We start from the raw sequence: 20,907 nt of genomic DNA on the forward strand, positions 1-20,907 counted from the left end.
AGAGTGTAAGTAGCTTATTCCTGTATTATATGCCTTAAAGTATAGACGGGTGAATTCGGTACATATCAAGTGGTGCTATGAAGGTCTAGCTTGCGTGAGTTTATTCCTGTATTACAAGTACTAGGTACCCTACATTCGATCCGTTTTTGATTTATTAAAGTTTTCAGTTCGTCGATTGATATTCATAGATTTATTTGTAATGAGAATAGAAATCTATGGACGCTTCCAGAAGCTCGGTTGTTAACAAATATTCAATTATATTAATTTTGCAACGTCGCAAATAATAATTGTAAAGCTGCAGCTGACTTACTACATTGGTTTCGTATTGCTTTTGTGGTAAAAATCACGTGTGAGTTGTCCCACGAATTTGTAGTTTATAGTTGAGAATATGTTCACACTCACTTAAAGATGGATCGGAAAACACCTAAAACGGTTAGTTTACTCATCATCCCATGCAATAGTAGCCTACAAGTCTAGTCCACGAATTAGGCAGTTGGCGATAGTCCACGAATTTAGATTTATCATTCCCAAAAAGTTTGATTAATTACTGATATAATTTATTCTACCATGATGTAATTTTACCTTGCTTTTACAAGTAGAGGAGTATTGGAACAGTAGAATCATTCATCTGTTTTTATTTGAAGTGTCAATGTAGATCAAAATTCAAAATTGTATAAAACAGATTGCTTGTTACTGTTGCAACTATAATAATGCCTTAATAATGTATGTAATGTGGGAAAAGTACAACGTACGCGCTACAGCCATAATTGAAATTCTAAATAAATAGAAGTAATCATTGATGTTTGATAAATTCTGATTACATTTTTAATCAATCTATTCATCTGATATTTTAGAGATTCACTTTTTATGTCTGTGTATCAAATAACGAACATTACTATTCTGTATGATATTGTAATAATTGTTGCCGTAAGCTTCGCGAATGTAATTCGTTTTTCCTGTCCCATGTAAAAACAATAATTATTATTATATTCTGTATTGTTCTTTTCTCTCTATTCATACTTATCTACCCTTAGTACTATGAATTATGTTTAGATTCCGATCAGCTTATCTCTCCTTAAAATCATTAAAGATGTGAAGCTCTTGATTCATTGCTAAGTGTGATTTCAACACTTCTGATTTTGACTTGAGATACTAATTTGCATATTTTTGTCAACAGTTTTTTTTTATTCACCATTTTTTGTAGTCAGTACTTTTGTTGTCAGTAAACACTCAGGCCCGGTTGCACAACAGCCGGTTAAATTTTACCCGTGATTAATTAATAACGGGTAATTAATTAATCACGGGTAAAATTTAACCGGCTGTTGTGCAACCAGCACTAAATGTTGGAAAATTATTTATCTAGTCACCTACAGTTCCATAAATACAGTATTTTTTTCCTCCCAAAGGCAGAATATTATAGTACTAAACTATTACCATTTCGGGATTCCACTCAACATAAAAATACTCAAAAATGTAAAATCATAGTATTAAGATAATTGCTCCAAAACTTGTTCAAAAATTAATGAAGTATCGAATATCCAATTATAAAAAATATCTCAAGTGAAAATCACAAATCCTCGTATTAATTTCATGTACAATAAAATAGCATTCTTAAGAGAAATTGTGGTTACTCTTAATATCATAATACTTGAATTTAATTGCATGTACTTATTCTTTGATATATTCTTCATTCATTAATACAATAAGTAGATCATCGAAAGTACTAATACGTAGACTATTAGTACAGTTCACTGGCGCTTAACATCAGTAGCGAAATTTTCGTAAAAACTGAGTATTTTTTGGGTCCAACTTAAATAATCTTCACAATTTCTTGCATATGCAAACAATAATAAACTGCTGATAGGATTATCTGGTTTCCGATTATCTTATTATCCAGTATTAATTCCTTATGAGAGAGGCTCGTCCTGTATCTTATCGCAACTTAGAGAGCTTTTGCTTTCAGCCTAAAATATTCTTAATGCCATAAATTTGAACTCTACCAAACTGAAGCTGCGTTATCATTCTTTCTAATAATTTATTGATTTTAGGAATATGGTGGAAAGGTTCATTCCAATAGAATGTAAATCCAGTTGAGTGTATTTTTCTACAGGTCTCCATGCAATTACAGTAGAGCACCGATTATCCGGACATCAGTTATCCGGATGACGGGTTATCCAGACGTCCAATGGGTGATACAAAAAAATTGAAATCCTCTAAAAACCTAACAAATTCTGTATTTCAACCGGCTAATTGGTCCGCCGCAATCAAGTTTTAGTACAATATTTTGAGTACAAAGATTTGAGTTACTGTACCGTACCTTATTGAATTACACAACATGGTTTCTATTTTAAGGCTGTGCAAAGTCTAAAAATAAACTTTTTTCTCGTGATATTTCTCAAAGTTTTTCGATTTGTATATCATCAAGGTATCAAAATAAAAAAGTTTTCTCAGGAAAACATTTTTTTCCGATCATTACTTTTTGAGATATGAGAGACTGAAGTTTAAATTTTTGGGACAGGACATTTCAAATTCGGTTCGATATAAATCTATGAGATTTAGAGGATGGATTCTTCATGGTATTGTTGATCTAGTAAAACAAAAATTTTCTGAAAATATCAATTTTTGGAAAAGTAATTCAATTTACCAATTTAGTTAGTAGTACGTGTTGTATGTAATAAAACATGTATACACTTAGCTTTCACTCACTTTCAAGTTAAGGCTGTGCAAAGGCTAAAAATAAACTTTTTTCTCGTGATATTTCTCAAAGTTTTTCGATTTGTATATCATCAAGCTATCAAAATAAAAAAGTTTTCTCAGGAAAACATTTTTTTCCGATCATTACTTTTTGAGATATGAGAGACTGAAGTTTGAATTTTTGGGACAGAACATTTCAAATTCGGTACGATATAAATCCATGAGATTTTGAAGATGGATTCTTCATGGTATTGTTGATCTAGTAAAACAAAAATTTTCTGAAAATATCAATTTTTGGAAAAGTAATTCAATTTACCAAAAAACAACTCAACTAAAAGTTATTTTTAGTAAATTTAATAACTATTAAAAATTGATATTTTCAGAAAATTTTTGTTTTACTAGATCAACAATACCATGAAGAATCCATCCTCTAAATCTCATGGATTTATCTCTTACCGAATTTGAAATGTTGTCCCAAAAATTTAAACTTTAGGCGCTCATATTTCAAAAAGTAATGATCAGAAAAATAATGTTTTCCTGAGAAAGCTTTTTCATTTTGATACCTTGATGATATACAAATCAGAAAACTTTGAAAAATATCACGAGTAAAAAGTTTATTTTTAGCCTTAACACAGCCTTAACTTGAAAGTGAGTGAAATAAGCTAAGTATATTATACATGTCTTATTACATACAACACGTACTACTAAGCACTGTAGGCTAGAATGCAACGTTTTCATCACGTATGAACTTGAGAGCTAAGGTAAAATAGAGTTAGAATCGATTATCCGTATACTGTCTTGCATCAATTAATCCGTTTAATCGGTGCTCTACTGTGTTATATATTGATCTTTATAATTTAATTTTTCATCAAAATGTAATAATTCTCTCTGAGAGAAGAAAATAATAATAAACCAATTCTTGACTTTTATTATTTGTATTTGTTTCATTTTTCATAAATTCATCGGATTAATTTAGTGTAATTTAGCACAAAAGGCTTATATTCAATACAGAAACAAAATAAATGAATACTCCCTTAACCGCACAACCCTTTGCTACTTCCTTGTGAATAACTGACAGGAAATTAAAATTATAATTAATCGAGCTCGTCAGTTAAATCTATTCGATACCATTTCACTCATGGATTAATTTATCATTATTATCATTTTATTTCTCTTGTATTCTTCACCTGCATTATTCTGTATCTTACTTTGATGGCCATTGTTTTTCCGAGGTGGTTTTTGCTCCACTCTTTCTTCACCTTAAAGAGAAATTTCTGTATCGGTACGGTAATTTAATTTTTGAGTTCCTATCCATAAATATAAGGTAGGCTCCTTTCAAGCTCTTTATTATGTGTTGGGGAAGAACAGCTCAAAATTTATTTAATCTTACTCATAGTCACCAGCTATATTGTATTTGAATGAAAAACGTATCTTTCCTAATCCTCTAATTTAACTTGTACATTTCATAGTTCAATGACTATGTATTCTAAAGTTTTAGAAAGTTGAATGTAAAACATCAGTGATTTGTTCTTCTCATTTATCCTTTGTAATTCTGAGGAATAAATGAATAATTTATATTTATCTCATTTATTCTTTCCTATACCTAGTATATAATTTCTCTAAGTTGAAATTTTTTGAAACATCTTATTGTAATAGAAATTGATAGCAACGTAAGAGTAAAGTAACAGGTGTCACAAAGTAACCTGACTAGCCTGGCTTTTTATAATTCAATAACATAAAATCCCGGGATGATTACATAGGTATATGATTTATAAGTAGGTTCTCATAATCTATACATTAAATCATTTAATCTATACATAATATGAATATATATTGTAATATTACATTTTTTCTCGATTAAATTTGAATCTTCAATTCGATATTCAAAATATTAATAAAACTTGATAGCAAATATCGGTGTAATCGATATACGGACTAAACTTTTCACAGGGAATTTATCATATATACTATAGTGAGGTCCACGTTATAATGGCAGTGGATAGAGATAGAGGAATGGCTATGCCGATTCTCTGCATTAATTAATTATATTTCTACACTGTCAAAAACATAATTGGCATCGTTCTGGACCTAGAAAAGGATTAGCTTATTAGGAACCGATGACTTTCCTTAAGTGATAGGTGAATGCTATCCAACCTATTAGGATAAATTGGTAGCACGCCAAATTTTTGTGTTAAAAACGCTATAAGATTTGGATAATTTTTAATGTTTGACATTTTGTTAGCATGCTACACAAACCCCTGTGGTGGGACCGAATTACAAAATAAATGTGTCCCAAACGGTACACCATGAAATCCCTGGTTATAGAAATTATGTGTAGGCTGATATCTTGATGGTTTATGAATGGTGAAATGCTGACTGAGTGTGGGGTCGGTTCAAGAGCAATCAAGTCCTTATGAATAGATGTGCATATTTATGCTATTTGTGCATGCTAACAAAATGTCAAACATTAAAAATTATCCAAATCTTATAGCGTTTTTAACACAAAAGTTTGATGAGATGAAGCAAGAAATTGCTAGCATTAGACTAGAGCAGGTTAGTATAAACCTTCTATTAAAAGATACACATGAAACATTGATCGATAATCATGAAGGTGAAAGCAAATTGAAGCAGGATGATAGTAGTTTAAGATACAAGATCAATTATTTCAAGTTTCAGATAATGTAGTCCTAGTTACTGTTATTGAAAAAGTAAATCCTAGTGAAATACGGTAGTAGAATTGAGTAGAGAATAGAGTAGAATTGAGTTGAGTAGTAGGTAGGGAGTTGTCTTTATTGAAAGTCAACAGTAAAGAAAGTAGTATTGCCAAATTGAAGGTTAGGAAAACAGTAAATAAAGTGAATGTTTACATGAGACAGGTTTCTGTAGAGGTTAGGAACAATGTAAACAAAATGAATCTTGCTTTGTATCAAGTTGATGAATTTAACTTTCAACTGAAAATTGAAAAGGTGTATGCAAAGCATTATCTAGTGAACATGACCGACTTTTGTAAGCAAAATGGCTTTGTTGAAACAAATGAACCCATGAATAAGATCATGTTCTTGAAGAAAACAAAGCACAAAGTCACCATTGATGTGTTAGTATTCAAAGGTTGTTTCAAGTTGTTTACTGAGATGATGAAAGTGAATCACTTTTCTTTTTTCTTTCCTGTAGCCTATTTTCTTGGCCCTTAATCTTTTCAAATTTCGATTCTTTCCTGTCTTTGTGTAGTATTTAGTAAATTTCTTCTATTATGCATATCTTTACCAATCTTGTCCATAGTCATTTGAATTTGTAAATTTAAATTTGTATTCTTCTGAAATAATGTTAGAAGTTGAAATAGTATTAAAATAGTATTAATAGTATTATTAAGTTAAATAGCTTATTTTCCCAATCTTTAATTGTTGATGAAACTTAACTCTTCTAAAATCTATCCATTGTAGTGTAAATAATTGTGTGCTTGCCATATATTTTTTCATCATGTATCACTTATGTGAAGTGTATCAATCTCATGTGTATATTGTTTTAGGGAATTTATTTAGCCATTTTTCCTTTTTCTCTTATTTGTATTTTTTAGGGAACTTATTTACCCATTATCATCTTGATTTTTTTTATATTGTTGAAATGGTTTTTAGTTATTATACAGTCTTCAAATTCATAAATTATATGAAAAATGAATGGTTCAATTTAGAAAATGTTGAAATTTAATCTGATGTATAAATTCTTTTGTTATAATCATAAAAACTTTAAAATTTGAAAGTATTAATGAATTGTGTTGCCATAAATATGAATTGTTCAAGATAAATGAAAGTTAATTTGAATAATGATGATTTTATTGAATGTAAACGTTTTGTCATATTATTAATTGAAATGAGTTGAAGTTTGAATTTCTTCTAAATTTGAATATTGAATTGATGTCTTTTTTTCTAAATTTTAAAACTGTTTTTCTTTATAAATTTTGATATAATTAATTATCGTTTAAAATGGATGCTGGGGTGTATGTAGAAATTTTAGTGAGGTTTGATGATTAGTATTTTGCTGGTATATGATTGTTTTTGAGATGGAAAACCATTATTGCCTAATGGTATGGTAATGGAATGATAATGAAATGCAGATATATTGTATTATGAAATGATGTTAAGTGGAAGACCAATTGTATGAATATATTGAAGTATGTAGTAAAATTATTTTGTTGTGATGATCTGATGTTTTTTGCATTTTTGATAATGATACAGGCTGTTATGACATTTATGTAACATGTATTTGATTATGCTCTAAATTTTTTAAGAATGGATCAAATTTTATTATTATTTGAACAGTGAATAAATGGAAATGAAATTATTGAATACTTTATTAAAGTTTTTGTAAATAATGTCTCTATTGAATTTGAAGAAATTTCAAAATTGATGTGTTGCTGACTGTATAATAAGATGTTAACAATAAATTTCATTTTTATACTGATTACATATTTGTAAATAACGTTTATGTGCATTAGATTGTATTGGTAGCCTAATCAAATTTTTCTTTTTAGTTTATAAGCATATTGAAATAACAGGTACAGCATGGACGTTAACTTCAAAATAATTATCGCGTGAATCTCAAAATCTACAACACAAGTGAATGCCATGAAGAGTGTTAAGAACATTTGGGTGATTTTCGAACTGGTGTGACTCATCAATGGATTGCCGACGCCAATGCTACGCCAATGTCGACGCCAATGACTACGCCTATTGCTGACTACGCAACTCAAGCTTCTGCACTACTCATTACCTGGAGGTAATTGCCATCCATGTCCAAGTTCGCAACTTTAAACTCAAATAACAGTCACTGTATCATGAAAGGAACTGATTCAAAACGAAAAATCCTCACCTAAATTAATCCTGTATGCTGAACTCTAAACCTTGAAAGCTGAAAATATCAAAAAACCAAACCCTACCTAAGTTAATCCTCACCTAAGTTAATCCTGTATGCAGCGTCTATCTCTTTTCCAAAAAAACAAGTTACATTGTCATTTCAAGCCTGAAATGTACACTGTATGGGTGATACACAATTCACGTGACTTTGAGTGAGCTTGACATGCACCCGTCTACTACAAGCATGAGGCAATGCTAACATATGTCACCTGTACCGAGCTTGGCATGCATCAGTCGACTACAAGCATGAGGCCATGCTAATAGATGTCTACGCGTATCCAGATCAGCCCAACACTGGAGTCACACTTAACTGAAATTCATACTGAGTGCCTTAACGGACTGTTTTCAAAATTCGCATCGATAAAAATTCAACTGTGTCAACAGTGAAAGAAATGGACTGTTTTCAAAATTCGCATCAATAAAAAATCAACTGCGTCAACAGTAAAAGAAATGGACTGTTTTCAAAATTCGCATCAATAAAAAATCAACTGCGTCAACAGTAAAAGAAATGGACTGTTTTCAAAAGTTGCATCAATAAAAAATCAACTGCATCAACAGTGAAAGAAATGGACTGTTTTGAAAATTCGCATCGATAAAAAATCAACCACGTCAACAGTGAAAGAAATGGACATTTTTTAATTTATTGCAATTTTATGTAAAAATTTAATGTAACAATCCATCAATTCATTAAAAAAATTCTGTTCAACATACTAAATTTTTATGCAATAACATTTGAATTTTCTATCGATTAAACTTATGTAAAATTTAAATAATTATTCTTTGAATATATTAAATTTTCTGTTGAGATAATTTCCTTGAATTATAAAGCTAAATCAAAAAATAATTTTGATATTCTATACTTTCAAATATGGTTTGGAGATATATAACAAATGCTATTGATGAATTTTTATAGTAATTTTCAATTATAAGTTGACATGTAATGTTTGTGTAGAAAAAAATTGTTCCTGTTCTCAAATTTAATTTCAACAATTTCCATTTGTTACAATGTAATGTTAATTTTTTTTTAAATTCTCAAACAGTAGAATTTTTTATGTTGAGAGGGGGGTATTTGTAATATTACATTTTTTCTCAATTAAAATTGAATCTTCAATTCAATATTCAAAATATTAATAAAACTTGATAGCAAATATTGGTGTAATCGATATACGGACTAAACTTTTCACAGGGAATTAATCATATATACTAGTGTTGAACATTCCACTGAATCACTGTAACAAAGTTCTATTTCTAAATAAACGAATAATTCTAAACAACATATCGGTTAATTAAATTTATAATAACTTAAAAAATAAAGTTTTATTGGAAACAATAGATATAATGTTTGTAGACTTGTGTTCTTTGCCAATTGGCAATCGATGATGACGTGTCTCTCTCAAACTTTTTAATGGCTGGCTTATGTTAGGAGTGTTGGCTTCTGTTGAAATTCTCCTAAATAATTGAAATTTAAGATGTGTTATTTGTGATCTAAATGTTTCTGTAAAGTTTATTAATGTTATTGAACATACATGAAATGTAGATTTCAATTTTTCTTTTCATGTAGTGCTGAATTTCTCATTTAATGTTGAAAGCCATAAGCCTGTTTTGAAACCTGTAAACAATAGATAAGTATTCTTAATCTATAAGTTATATATTTCAATTTTGATTTTGAAGTAATAATTCCTGAGTTTTTGTGAGAGCTGTTGGAATCTGTTTTGATGAACAGAGCAAACATATTAGTAACCTCAATCATGTTCAATCTATGTTCAATCCATGTATGATTATTTGCTCTGGTGTAAACTGAAATTTTTCAATCATTTTTTAATAAATTAAAATTTAATTTTCTCTGAACTGGATTTCTTATTCATAAGCATTAAATCCATTCATGATATATCAAGATATTAGCTTATTAGGAACCGATGACTTTCCTTAGGTGATAGGTGAATGCTATCCAACCTATTAGGATAAATTGGTAGCATGCCAATATATTTAAAACCATGACCGCCATTGTTTTTTTATAGTGGATGATGCCCACATGAGCTTTTCGCTTGTGCATGGGTAATGATAAGTGCAAAGGTGATTTGATGATGAGATGACCAAACGTCCATGTCTATTCGATGGACTTCGGCGGGATTCGAAGCCGCGACCAGGTAGCACTAGCAGACTGGAGGTTGCAAAGCAGTTGTCTCAGCTATCCTGGCCGGCCAAGATATGTAACTTATGTTATGTAGATTAATAAGTATAATATTGAATACTTCTGAAAGCGTATCCTTACCGTTATTATTAATAACTCAATTGATGGCGATTCTCCAAATTCATCCTGATACCTCATAAAAAATCATGCGATTTTAGAAAACTGATTAAAAATTGTACATCACAAATTTCTTGGTTGATTAGTGTCAAAAAGAGTCATTTAATATAGAAAAAAAAAATCAGTCATATAAGTCACTTGGAAGTTTCTGGTTGCATTTGAACTTCTGCTGCGAAATAGTTTGCCTTTTGTAATATAATAGAGTAACAATACTTAAGTTTATTATTCTATGCTAATATCAAAAGAATACCGAAAAATTGATGATTTCCAAGTTAGCCTAAACCTAGAAGACACTATATTTGCTGTATTTCCTTCAAATTCGTGTGAAGGTAAATTTGGATTCTCATAAGAAAGCTAGGCTACCTAGATAAGGTAGGTAACGTTCCTTTTTCAATTGAGCATACCAAATGACTGGATTTGTAGGCTATGCCCATCAGTAATAATCAAGTGTCCTTCATAATAATAATAATAAATTTATTTCCATTAATACAAAAAATGTACACAATATATGAAATTTATTACAAATATAAATAGATTGCATTTTTTCGGAAATTATTAACCTACTCAACTATGGGAAACCCATGTTCCCATGTTCTAGAGCAGGTGTAGTAGTAATACATTAAATTTAGAGTGGGGCTGCAAATACATTGGGTAAGTGAGCTCACATATTGTTCGAAATTATGTTTTCTATAGGCTATCATGTCTTCCAGTTGTTGTGATCCAGTTTTTAACGGCGCATTTAAATTTTCCTGAGTTTTCTATTATCTTAATGTGTACAGGAAGTAAATTGTGGAGTTTTGATGCTTGGTGGTTGAAGTGTCGTTGGTATGTTGCCTTCCTAGCCACGTTCGTGATAAGAAGGCTTCTATTTCTTGTGTTGTGACAATGGTTCCTGTTTTGAAAGCTTTCTGGGTTTTTGTGTAGTCTGCAAATAATTTCTAGAGAGTAGAGTTACATGTCTTGCGTCCATCACACCAAACTCATTGTAGAGCTGGTATTATTTTTTATTTATTTACTTTTATGGCTTTTATTGGCAGAGAGATCCTTTCTTATGTTCTGCCTTGCCGTATTACCCAATGTCATTTCCTATCAACACTCAAGTTTATAGCTGGTCTGAAGGATAACGAGGTGGCTTCTGCTTGCTAATAAAAAGCAACGACTGCTGTCTAATTTTCTGCTTGACTGCTGTTTCATAGCAGTGTGTAATCTATTAATTCACGAGTTTCTCTTGATTCCCTTTAATTCAAAGCTCATTATTATGCACTGTCCCAATAATTTATGAATAGAGATTTCCAAATATTTGATGAAAGGAAACTGAATACTGCCCCGGGCGACTTAGGCTATTACCTCGTGCTTTTATTTTATTTAAATAATATTTCTAAACCTACATACCATCATCGTAAAAAAATCAGATTGAGTCATGAAAATTTTGAATGGTACGGTACCTCTCATGTCTGATCTCCACAAACAGAACTTCAACGTTACAAGGTAATTTCATCAAATGAATATTTTCTGTGTTTCTGTGCAGAAGTGAGGATGGTTGGTATTGTGCTAGATATCCATATAGAATTATTCTCTGTCCAAACATGCATGAGCTCTGAAGGATTAGGCCGACCCTCCTACTACTAACACACACAATAAGCGCAGTCTCTTTATTTTGTGTGTGTGAGTAAAGGGACGGTCTGCCTACCTGTATACTACGTAGTATACATAGTACATCAAAGACGGTAGCTCATACAGGTTTATGCAATATCAACTCGTTTTCGTTTAAAATAATCAATTATATTTTATCAAGCAAGAAATTATATTTTTCAATAATTTCATAATCTAGATGAAATATTTTGTCAATTATTAATTCTACATTGTTAAAAGCTGATCTGGCAACCGAGCAAAGTGAGAAAAAGATAGCGCTACCCGCTTTGTTGAATGTTAGACAAGGATAGCAATACCGTACACCATATATTGCTAAACGAACACTGCCAATATAACGTGGACCTCCCCATAGTTTTAGAAACTGATAATAATGTGTTCTGAACAAAGCTCAGGCTAGAGCTACCAGAGGACTGTAATTTACTATTCAAATAATCAAATACAAACAAGGGGCAAAATTTAATCTTCAATTTGAGCCAGGTTATTTGTTCAGTTAATGAACAATAAAAAGAGCAAAAACTCACCAGATTGATTCCAATCTTGTCTACTTGCCCTTCGAAGCCTTTATTAGGTGTTTTGGTCAGATTCAGGGTGGGATGAAACCTGGGAAAAAGACAGGTTTGCTTCCGGGCTGCCTTTTCGCATTGATTCTGTGTTCAACTTGCAGGTCATACACTGTGTTTCGAACAAAGCTAAAACTGGATTCTTTATAAATTCAAATCCGATTCAAATTAATTCAATTTAACACTATTCACACTGTTATACTCATAATTCACACACACTACACTCAAACAATTATTTACAAGAAATTTCCGATCGAAATTACATGACAAACACACAATTTTGGTCTTGCAACAAGACAACGGGCTGACAAGACAAGACAGACTAGGAAAAAGACATCGACAAGGTCAAAACAGCTGGACGGTCTGCACTGGCACAAACACAAGCCTGCTATTGGCAGAACTGCAGTCTGGGATTTTGGCGCTACAGTTCGAATTCTCTGGCCAGACCATACCCCCGCCTCTGAAAAACTATTTTTCAGCCAAGTTACAAAAACTGAAAAAACCACAGAAAGGAAAAAATCCAGACATGCCAAAAAGAACAAAAAACACCAACACCAAAAAACAACACAAAGAAAATGCAACAAGCACAACAACTATTGAGTTGGGAGTGGATACAATTTTGTTACTGGTCTTTTATAAATACCAGTTTTTAGGCAAACACTCGCCACTCGAACCTCGCCGTCACTTCCCGGAAACACTTGCTCAATGACACCCAGTGGCCACTGCAATGGAGGTGTGTTTGGTTGGTCAACTACCACAACCGTTCCCACACTGATAGAAGTGGGTGATTTCAACCATTTTTTACGACTTTGAAGTTCGTGCAGGTACTCTCTTCTCCATCGGTTCCAGAACGATTGAATAAGTTGACTGATCAATTCATACCTGGTGAGACGATTCACAGAGACACTGTCCACGTCCCGCATGGGAAACAATTTCAACGGTGTTAGAGTCAAAAAGTGCGCTGGGGTTAAAGCCAGCGGTTCACATGGATCCTCACTCAGTACACACAGTGGGCGGGAATTCAGGACACCTTCAATCTGCACCAATACAGTGTTCAGTTCCTCATAGGTGAGAAGTTGATTGCCAATTACTCGGAACAGATGCAACTTTACAGATTTAACATTTGCCTCCCACAGACCTCCAAAATGCGGTGAACCAGGGGGAATGAATTTCCAATCAATTTTGTGTTCGGCGAGTTGACTAGTCAATGTGGTTTGAAACTCGGACGAGTTCAAAAGTTGAGATATTTTTCGCAACTGTTCCTTGGCACCAACAAAATTAGTACCACAATCGGAATACATCACACGACAGGGTCCACGATGTGACAAAAAACGACGAAATGCAGCTAAAACATGGGCGTTGATAGATCCGATACCAACTCAATATGTACCGTCTTTGTTGCCATACACACAAACAGACAAATGTAGGCTTTGAAAACACAAGGATTACGACGTCTCGTCATAGTAATATGCAGAGGACCAGCATAATCCACACCACAATTTTCAAATGGTTTGCATTTTGACACTCGACAAGCAGGCAGTTCACCCATTTTTGGAATAATTGCATTATTACTAGGTCGAACACGGAAACAACGATTACACTTAAAGACACAAATACGAATAATAGAGCGAGCAGACAGTATCCAGAATTTCTGTCTGATCAAGGACAACAATAACGAAGGTCCAGCATGACAATTCTTCTTGTGATGATAATCAATCAACATCGATACGAAAGTGTCGGATTTTGGTAAGATCATCTGATGACAAGTCTCAAATTCCAGTCCAGCATGAGACAAACGACCGCCGACGCGAATCACACCTCTATCAATGAATGGAGACAGGCGACGTAGGCGCATAGAAAAATCCTCTCCCTTCTCTAATTGCACAAATTCAGATGAAAAATGTATCTTCTGTACCACCTTACATAGATACCTCTCAGCAACATCGAAATCTGATTCTTCTGATTGGGGTAAGATTCATAAGAATTTGAGAACAAGAATTACAATTCTCAAAAGACGACCATAATCCAAACAACGACCAATCAATGAATATATTGCATTGCTGTTACAATCAGGAGATTTTGTGACTGTCAACACTGACGGTTTTTTCGCCTCCGGTGGATCCACTATCTCTTCCATTTGAGTTCGAATGGGCCAATCACATTCGTCCTCTGCTATCCATGATGGACCTGAGAGCCACAAAAGAAAGTTCACAAGCTCAACTGGTGATAAACCTCTAGACAAACAATCAGCGGGATTTTCAATTCCGGCAACATGCATCCACTCCTGTATACAAGAATCCTGTATTTTTGCGACGCAATTACCAACAAAAGTTTGCCATTTCGCGGATGGAGCATTAATCCAACACAAGGTGACTGTAGAATCAGAGAGTGCGACAATACGAGACACATGACAACGTTCACTAATAATAGTGACTACTGAGTTCATGAGTTCTGCCAACAAGAGTGCCGCACACAACTCCAAACGAGGTATTGAAACAACTTTAGATGGTGCTACCTTGGACTTTAAACACAATAATACCATACAACTCTTGGCTCCTCGCTCTCCTTCTGCAACTTCACATAGATAACTGCACCATAACCAGACAATGATGCGTCACAAAAACCAATCAAACTGATGTGGGAATCCTGAAACAAACCAACGTGACGTGGAACAGCAAATTTCAACAATAGAGGCAACTCTTTTTGACAATTCTCCCAAAGAGTGCAGATAGACTCAGGCGGCTTCTCGTCCCAATCCACTCCTAATTTCCACAGTTTCTGGACAAGACACTTGAGAAATAATGTAAACGGTGACAAGAGAGTTGAGTTTCAGCAGTCGAACAGAACAGACGTTGTTTTTGTTGCTCCGTTATCAATGAGATAAATTTCGGTCGATCGGAAAGTTTTGGTTGAAACAAGTGAATTACGAGTTTTACGAGTATTTTTACAAGTTTCACAAGTGATTTACGAGTGTTTATTTCCAGTAAAATTAATCGCGATGGATAAATTCGTTTCAATGCAACCGAGAGGTGAGAAACGTGAGCGCGAATCGCAAAACGATGCAAAAGAGCAAAAACTCACCAGATTGATTCCAATCTTGTCTACTTGCCCTTCGAAGCCTTTATTAGGTGTTTTGGTCAGATTCAGGGTGGGATGAAATCTGGGAAAAAGACAGGTTTGCTTCCGGGCTGCCTTTTCGCGTTGATTCTGTGTTCAACTTGCAGGTCATACACTGTGTTTCGAACAAAGCTCAAACTGGATTCTTTATAAATTCAAATCCGATTCAAATTAATTCAATTTAACACTATTCACACTGTTATACTCATAATTCACACACACTACACTCAAACAATTATTTACAAGAAATTTCCGATCGAAATTACATGACAAACACACAATTTTGGTCTTGCAACAAGACAACGGGCTGACAAGACAAGACAGACTGGGAAAAAGACATCGACAAGGTCAAAACAGCTGGACGGTCTGCGCTGGCGCAAACACAAGCCTGCTATTGGCAGAACTGCAGTCTGGGATTTTGGCACTACAGTTCGAATTCTCTGGCCAGACCATAATGTTACAACAGTTTCCGATGTATAGGTGGTTATGGACAGCAACTTATTCAAGTCGTTTCATTCATGAACAGCGTGGAAAATATATAATACATTTCAAGATTAACAAAATGGTAGCGAGAGTGTTTTTGTTAAAATATATAGCCTAGGCTACCGTATACGCTTATTTTTAAACCAATATGGTAGGATCCCTTCATTCTAGAATGATTGTGATTGTTCAAATTAGTAATTTAAATGATTAGTTTTGTAATAAGTGGACTACACAAGTTCAGTGTTGAACACTTGAAAGTGTGTATTGGGAGGAGTAGGCCTACCAAATTGGTTTGATTTATCCTTTCATCAATCAATATTATTAATTATTAGTGTAGAATATGAAAATAATTCGACCAATCAGGAGAACTAGCAGGAACCTCAACATTTCAAAATCACAAAACATTTTAAATATTAGTAAAAATTATGAAATCCATTATTGAGCATGTATAGGATGAAGTCACTGACTTTATACTGAGTGAAAAATATCATTGTTATGATTTTCATTGAATAATATTTTATTGGACATATTGTAATATATGGGAGTAAGCATATTTTCTTACTATATTTTATTGGACTACAGTTATGATAATTTGTACTTCATTAATGATAAATTCATTAACTTCATATCATTTCTACATCAACATTAGGAGTACCGGTAGGCCTATTAAAATACAGTACTTTGTCAAAAACAACGTCTATTTCAAAGACATATGGTGTCATATCAATTAAATATTACATGTATGACAGTTCTAAAACTAGCAGAAAGAAACTACAGATTGAAAGGAAAAATAACAGAATAGTACAACGTTTCTCTAGCTTGGAATAAATTCAGCTGTTCGAAATATAGATATTTAGCAGTAGTCTAGCTCTTCTAAATGTTTAGATGCTTAGAAGTATACTAGATTACACTAGGCGATTGAGGCTACATAAAAACGTCCTCAAGAGCAATGGGTTTAATGTTTTGCTGCTGCCCTGACAGTTGGTCATCTTCAAAAGTGACCATTTTGTCTCTGGAGCGAATGTTGGAAGATCTTAGAGCTGAGGGGGGTAGAGGAGGATCGACCAGAATGGATAAGTTGAACTCGCTGACACTGCGTGGCACAAAGTACTCAACAGCAGTAGTTTGTTGTTGACAACTGGTTCTTGCACCAGTTGTGGAGTTTCGAATTGGTGTGGCACGAGTGAACGGTGTGTCACTATGCAAAGAGGTCGGTTTCCTGCGAGGTAGACTGTAATGCTTCAAGTCTCTTGTGAGTAGCATCGGTGGTAATGGCGGCTTGTTTGGTACAGACTGCAACGTCTCGCATCCTGAGGGAGGTTCCCTGTGTCAGGACGGAACAACCGACATTGCTACAGCATCCGGCTCTTCTTTGGTCATTTTATCATTCCTCTGCATCCACAGCATCACCTTCCGTGCAAACAGAACTGTTTCATCCTGCACTAGATTGAAGCACATTGCAATCACTGCCATGCCTATCAGTATGTATGCTGACGAAATGAACACAGAGATTTCCTCACTGTTGGAGTCTATTGTGCCAGGAACAAGCTCACCAAAGCCGATTGTTCCCAAGCTAGTGAAACAGAAAAACGATCCTTCCAAAAATGTCCAATTCTCTAATCTGTTGAAAAGTAGGGCTCCACCAGAAATGTACACTATTACAACGGATAAAGTTATTGAAATGGGAACTCTCTGTTGGTGAGAATCTATGTGATAAGGAGAATGAACTTCACCAGCAACACACATTTTGATGTTATGCATTTTATCAATCATGTTGTCTGACTTCTTATCGACCGGAATGTGATTTTGTAGAGCTGGTTTTGCCATGTCAGTCTTTTTCTGTGACTTGCTATTCGAACTCGAACAGTGGAATCTTGCATATAAGCGGCGGAAATTTTTCGCAAGGCTGTCACCCACAGTTGAGAGATATACCAACATCAAAGGAATTCCTATCAGAGCATAGATTATGGTCATCAAGCGACCCCATGATGTTCTTGGAGAGATACTACCATAACCTGTAACAAGAAATCATTTGATTTTTATACTTTAAAAATATAAAATCTGCTGTACCTATATAAAGAGAAATAACTGGTTCAAAAGTACGGTAATGCTATTGAAACGTATGATATTTTATACTTTTATCTTAGTATTATTAGTCCTTTTAGGTTATAGCTCGATTTTGAAATGGAAAATTCATTTTTACCCACTTCACCAGAATAAGCAGATGAATAGATATCATGTTTCATGCTATCATTACCTACCTTTAAGACCAGCTGCCTTATTCCTTTTATTTGGATATATTATAAAGAAGTAAACTTCTTAACAATATCCATTATTAATGCGGTATTGACAATACAGAAGTCTACTATTTTAATCATACAAGTGTAGTCTATTCTGAATGGAATAATAATTTTATTTCTATTTTCAAATAAGAATCATTATCTTCTTAAAGTGTATGTAAGCAGGACTACTTATTTTTAAATAACTTATAAAATAGTTCTATAGTACATTTTTTTGAAATGTACGGTATATAAAGTAATAGATTATAAAATAAAATAATTTGTATTTTTAATCTATTATTTCATTTATAAAAGAGAATTATAGTACCCTTTCAAATAATAAAACAATAATACAAATTAACATTAAATACATAATGTATTATTATACAGAGTGATTCATAATTATGGTAAAATAATTTAATACGTGATAGTAGAGGTAAAAATAAGAATAAAAAATCTTAAAAACATATATCCATAAACGCTTCATTAGCGAGCTAAAAAATTATGTAAGCTGTGTGAACTTAATTTGAATGAAAGTTGAATAAAATGTATTCTTATGTAGTACATTACACCACAAAAATTTGCTGTTTTATGAGGAGAGAACTAATAACTCATAAGTTGTAGCTGATTGCAAATAAAACATGGATTTTCATAACAGCTGTTCCAAAACAGCTGATTCATTTTGTTTTAAATGAGGAAATATTTAAAAGAAATTATCAGCTGAAAACTATTTTCAGAAATATTTTAGCTCACTGCTGAACAAAACAACAGACTGTAAGTCAGGCCTATGGTACTGTGTTTTTTGTTTAATCTATTAACCAGTTATTTGTAACCATTTCACTTTGCTTTTGTGTTAAGTCATGACTTTTTAAAAAATGGCAGGTAATTTTAGACATTATTCATACTCCGAATTAGCTGTCATGCATTCAATGTATGGAATGGGACACTACTGTAATAGTACTCTAATGACAGCTTCCATACTACTGTAATGAATGTACATGGAATTATGTCAGTATTATGTGATAGATATTCCAGTGACGCAATTATTGATTCAATCCCAGAAATGACGACACTATTGAATAGGTATGATGCTTGTATTAAAGTGAATAACAATTTGCAACAATGTCTCACGGATTAATGTCTGGCTAAGGCGAGAAATGATCTCTTACAATACAACCGGATGTTAATGACAGAGAATTTGTTATACCTAAGTACTCTACCAGAACAAAAAAGAGTGCTCCCAACACCTCAGTGCGAACTCAGAATAGATTTTCTATTTTAGAAGTACATGATCCACCGGATATTCATCTGCCTGTTGAGGAGGTAATTCAGAGTGAAGAGCTGGCTTCTACACCTAATCTAGGAAAACGTCCACAAAATAAAAGGTCTAGGTCTATGAACGTAGGTCTTTACACTGATAGCCAGGGCAGGGATGTCTATAAGTACTTCAATGATAAGAACCACACATTCTTTGGTATGGTGAAACCGGGTGCTCGATTCAGAGATGTGGTTGATGGAACTCTCCAACCAAATGCCAATGATGTAAGTGTCTTCTTAGCTGGAACAAATGATGTTGCCCATAATGAAAGAAGAGAACTTCACACCTCTCTTCAGGGTAAGCTACGGCAGCTGCAAAGTGGTCGATCCAGACACGTGATTGTGTTATCCGTGCCACACAGACATGATCTACCAACATGGTCAGCCATCAACAAGGAGATTCACAGGGCTAACAAAGAAAATTTCAACTTATGTAAGCATTTTAATAATGTAACTTTTATAAATATAAGTGATATGGGTCAAAGATTCCACACAAAAAATGGTCTGCATCTGAATTCTATAGGAAAAAATATGTTTGTGATAGAATCCTGAGTGTGACAAACATGCTGGCTTCTTAAATGGAAAAAATGCCCGATCCTTTACTTTTAAAGTATGACAGTGAATCTTCTTCAGGGTTGGGCTAGAGCCCAACGTTTTGAATCTGTCATGCAATGATTTGAGATAAGATGGAGTTAGTGCAAATTGTGTTAGAAATTTAGTACAAGATAATGTATGTAGTGAAGATAATGACAAGGATCTTGTGATAGCTACTTCTCCTTATTGTAAATATCTAGAAAATGATCACTTAAACCATATTTCAATAATGCATCAGAATGTTCAGCACCTACCATCAAGCCTCGATTTGTTGGGAATAAATTTAGAAGAGATAAAACCTGAGATACTAACCCTATCAGAACACAAAATATCGGAAGCAGAAACAGAATTGCTGAATTTACCTAATTATTGCTTAAGCTCTAAATTTTCTAGAATCAATAGGCTAGTATAGGGGGCGGGGTCATGATCTTAGTGCATAATAATATTGTTTCCAAATGTAAACCTGTAAACTTACCTGCAATTGCATCTATCACAACTGAAAAAGAATTTGAATGTTGCGTTTCGGAATTTTCACTAAACAATATCACATTTGTACTGGCATGCTTATATAGAACGCCTCAGCATTGTTATCTTGACCCGTTTCTAGAAAAGCTAGAAATCTTACTTGACATTTTATAAAATTTAAATATTAATGTGTTGTTTTAGCAGGAGACATAAATATTAATGTTTGAGAGAGAGATAATGTTCACAATAAGTTCATGAACGTTTTAAGAATGTTTAATATGAAGTACAAGGTTGATTTTGCTACTAGAATTACTGCTACCTCCGAAACAGCGATTGATAACTTTATCACAAACATATTGACACAACTTTATCACAGACAATATTTTAACGATATCTGGTATAATTACCCATATATCAGATCACGACGCCAAACTTCTCGAAATTCTGAATGTGAATAGTTTTTTATATAAACCAATTATGAAACTGCGTCGGAATCTTAGTGAATGTTATGTTGACATGTTCTACAA

At 33.4% G+C, this 20,907-nt stretch overlaps 1 protein-coding gene across 2 annotated transcripts in view; it reads right to left on the reverse strand.

The window, feature by feature from the left end:
- Positions 1 to 16,405: 16,405 nt before the first annotated feature.
- The window catches only part of LOC111044777 (TWiK family of potassium channels protein 7), a 33,543-nt gene continuing 29,041 nt past the window's right edge, over positions 16,406 to 20,907 (reverse strand). For both annotated transcript variants that reach the window (XM_039441579.1, XM_039441578.1), the window contains exon 5: positions 16,406 to 17,740. In XM_039441579.1, the coding sequence (XP_039297513.1) occupies positions 17,055 to 17,740 (686 nt within the window). In that variant the 3' untranslated portion in view covers positions 16,406 to 17,054. The remainder of the gene's footprint in view (positions 17,741 to 20,907) is intronic.

The sequence above is a fragment of the Nilaparvata lugens genome, chromosome X (genome assembly GCF_014356525.2).
Source record: "Nilaparvata lugens isolate BPH chromosome X, ASM1435652v1, whole genome shotgun sequence".
Taxonomy (NCBI): Eukaryota; Metazoa; Arthropoda; class Insecta; order Hemiptera; family Delphacidae; genus Nilaparvata; species Nilaparvata lugens.